Below are 1,447 nucleotides of genomic sequence, written 5' to 3' on the forward strand. Positions count from 1 at the left end.
GCGGTAGTTATTTTCCAACGGGAAAATTCGAATTTTTGCATACTTGCTAAATCTCGGATTTCCAATTTTCTCTCAAAAAATGACTCTTAAAAATTTTTGCCTCAAAAACCCGGGCCAGTGAAAATTCCTCCACAGGCCCGGCCCGGCCCGGCCCGCTACATGTATGAATTTTTGATTTCTTTTCACAACAAATTTCTGGTTTTTAGCCGAGTTTCGTTAAAACTGTATTAAGAAAAAAAACAAAAACGCAAAGTGGAAGAAAGACAAAATCAACAAATCAAGAGAAGAAAAAGCGGTTATTTATTAGAAAATTCCAAAGACTTTTGAAGAAGAGACTGCGAAGTAGATAAATCCATTTCTTTGAAATTCAATGACACGATCAATTGGATATCGGAAATTGTGGTGATTTCAGAGAGGCACTTGTTCTGAAAAAGGACAAAAAAGATCAGAAAATATTATTAATTTTCAGAAATACCTTCAAATGCGAATTCTTCAATAATAACTCCTCACATCTTCGAATTGCTGTCGGAGCGTCGTACATATCAGACAAATGGAGAATTCCAGAGACAGTGTCATCTGAAAATTGTTCTTCAGCAATTTAAAAACTTCAAGCGATTACCATCTACAGAAGATTTTCGTCAAAATTTCATAAGATTTTCTTTTCCGAATCCACTCATTTTAAGAATTTCAACTTCAAATTCAACGGTCAAATTGTCATCAATAAGATATTCGATTTTCATTACTTCCCAATCTAGGAATTCACCAAATCCCCAGCCCGTTATTGTTTCGTAACAGTGATCCATTGTTTTGATAACATCATTATGCGAATAGTGATTACCAGTTGGCTTTAAAATGACACTCATTTTCACTGAAGTGAACATCGTCCTCTTCAAATTCGACGACTTTGTTGAACACATGCTTCAACACAAATTCCTTTGCCGATTTTGGTTTTTCTTCAAATTTCGGAATTTTCGAAACTGATTCTTCGATGGATCGGAGCTTTTCTGCGATTCTGAATTTCTGAATTTCTGAATTTCTGAATTTCTGAATTTTTGAATTTTTGAATTTTTCAACTTTCGAATTTCTGAATTTTTGAATTTCTGAATTTTTGAATTTCTGAATTTCTGAACTTCTTAATTTCTGAATTTCCGAATTTCTGAATTTTTGAATTTTTGAATTTCGGAATTTCTGAATTTCTGAATTTCTGAATTTCTAAATTTCTGATTTTCTGAATTTCTGAATTTTCTAATTTTTGAATTTTTGAATTTTCGAATTTCTGAATTTCTGAATTTCTGAATTTCTGAATTTCTGAATTTCTGAATTTCTGATTTTCTGATTATCTGAATTTCTGAATTTCCGAATTTCTGAATTTCTGTATTTCTGAATTTCTGAATTTCTGAATTTTTGAATTTTTGAATTTTTGAATTTTCGAATTTCTGAATTTCTG

The 1,447-nt window shown here is 31.5% G+C and overlaps 1 protein-coding gene across 1 annotated transcript; it reads right to left on the bottom strand.

Annotated features, from left to right (window-relative positions):
• Positions 1-296: 296 nt before the first annotated feature.
• CBG24253 lies at positions 297-1,044 on the bottom strand (the record flags this gene model as incomplete). Its single annotated transcript, XM_002648122.1, has 3 exons — positions 297-425; positions 476-576; positions 870-1,044. Coding segments are annotated over 3 exons (405 nt in total), but the record flags the coding sequence as incomplete, so codon positions are not given.
• Between the last annotated feature and the right edge of the window lie 403 nt (positions 1,045-1,447).

The sequence above is a fragment of the Caenorhabditis briggsae genome, assembly GCF_000004555.2.
Source record: "Caenorhabditis briggsae AF16 supercontig from assembly CB4, cb25.NA_123, whole genome shotgun sequence".
NCBI classification, from domain to species: Eukaryota; Metazoa; Nematoda; class Chromadorea; order Rhabditida; family Rhabditidae; genus Caenorhabditis; species Caenorhabditis briggsae.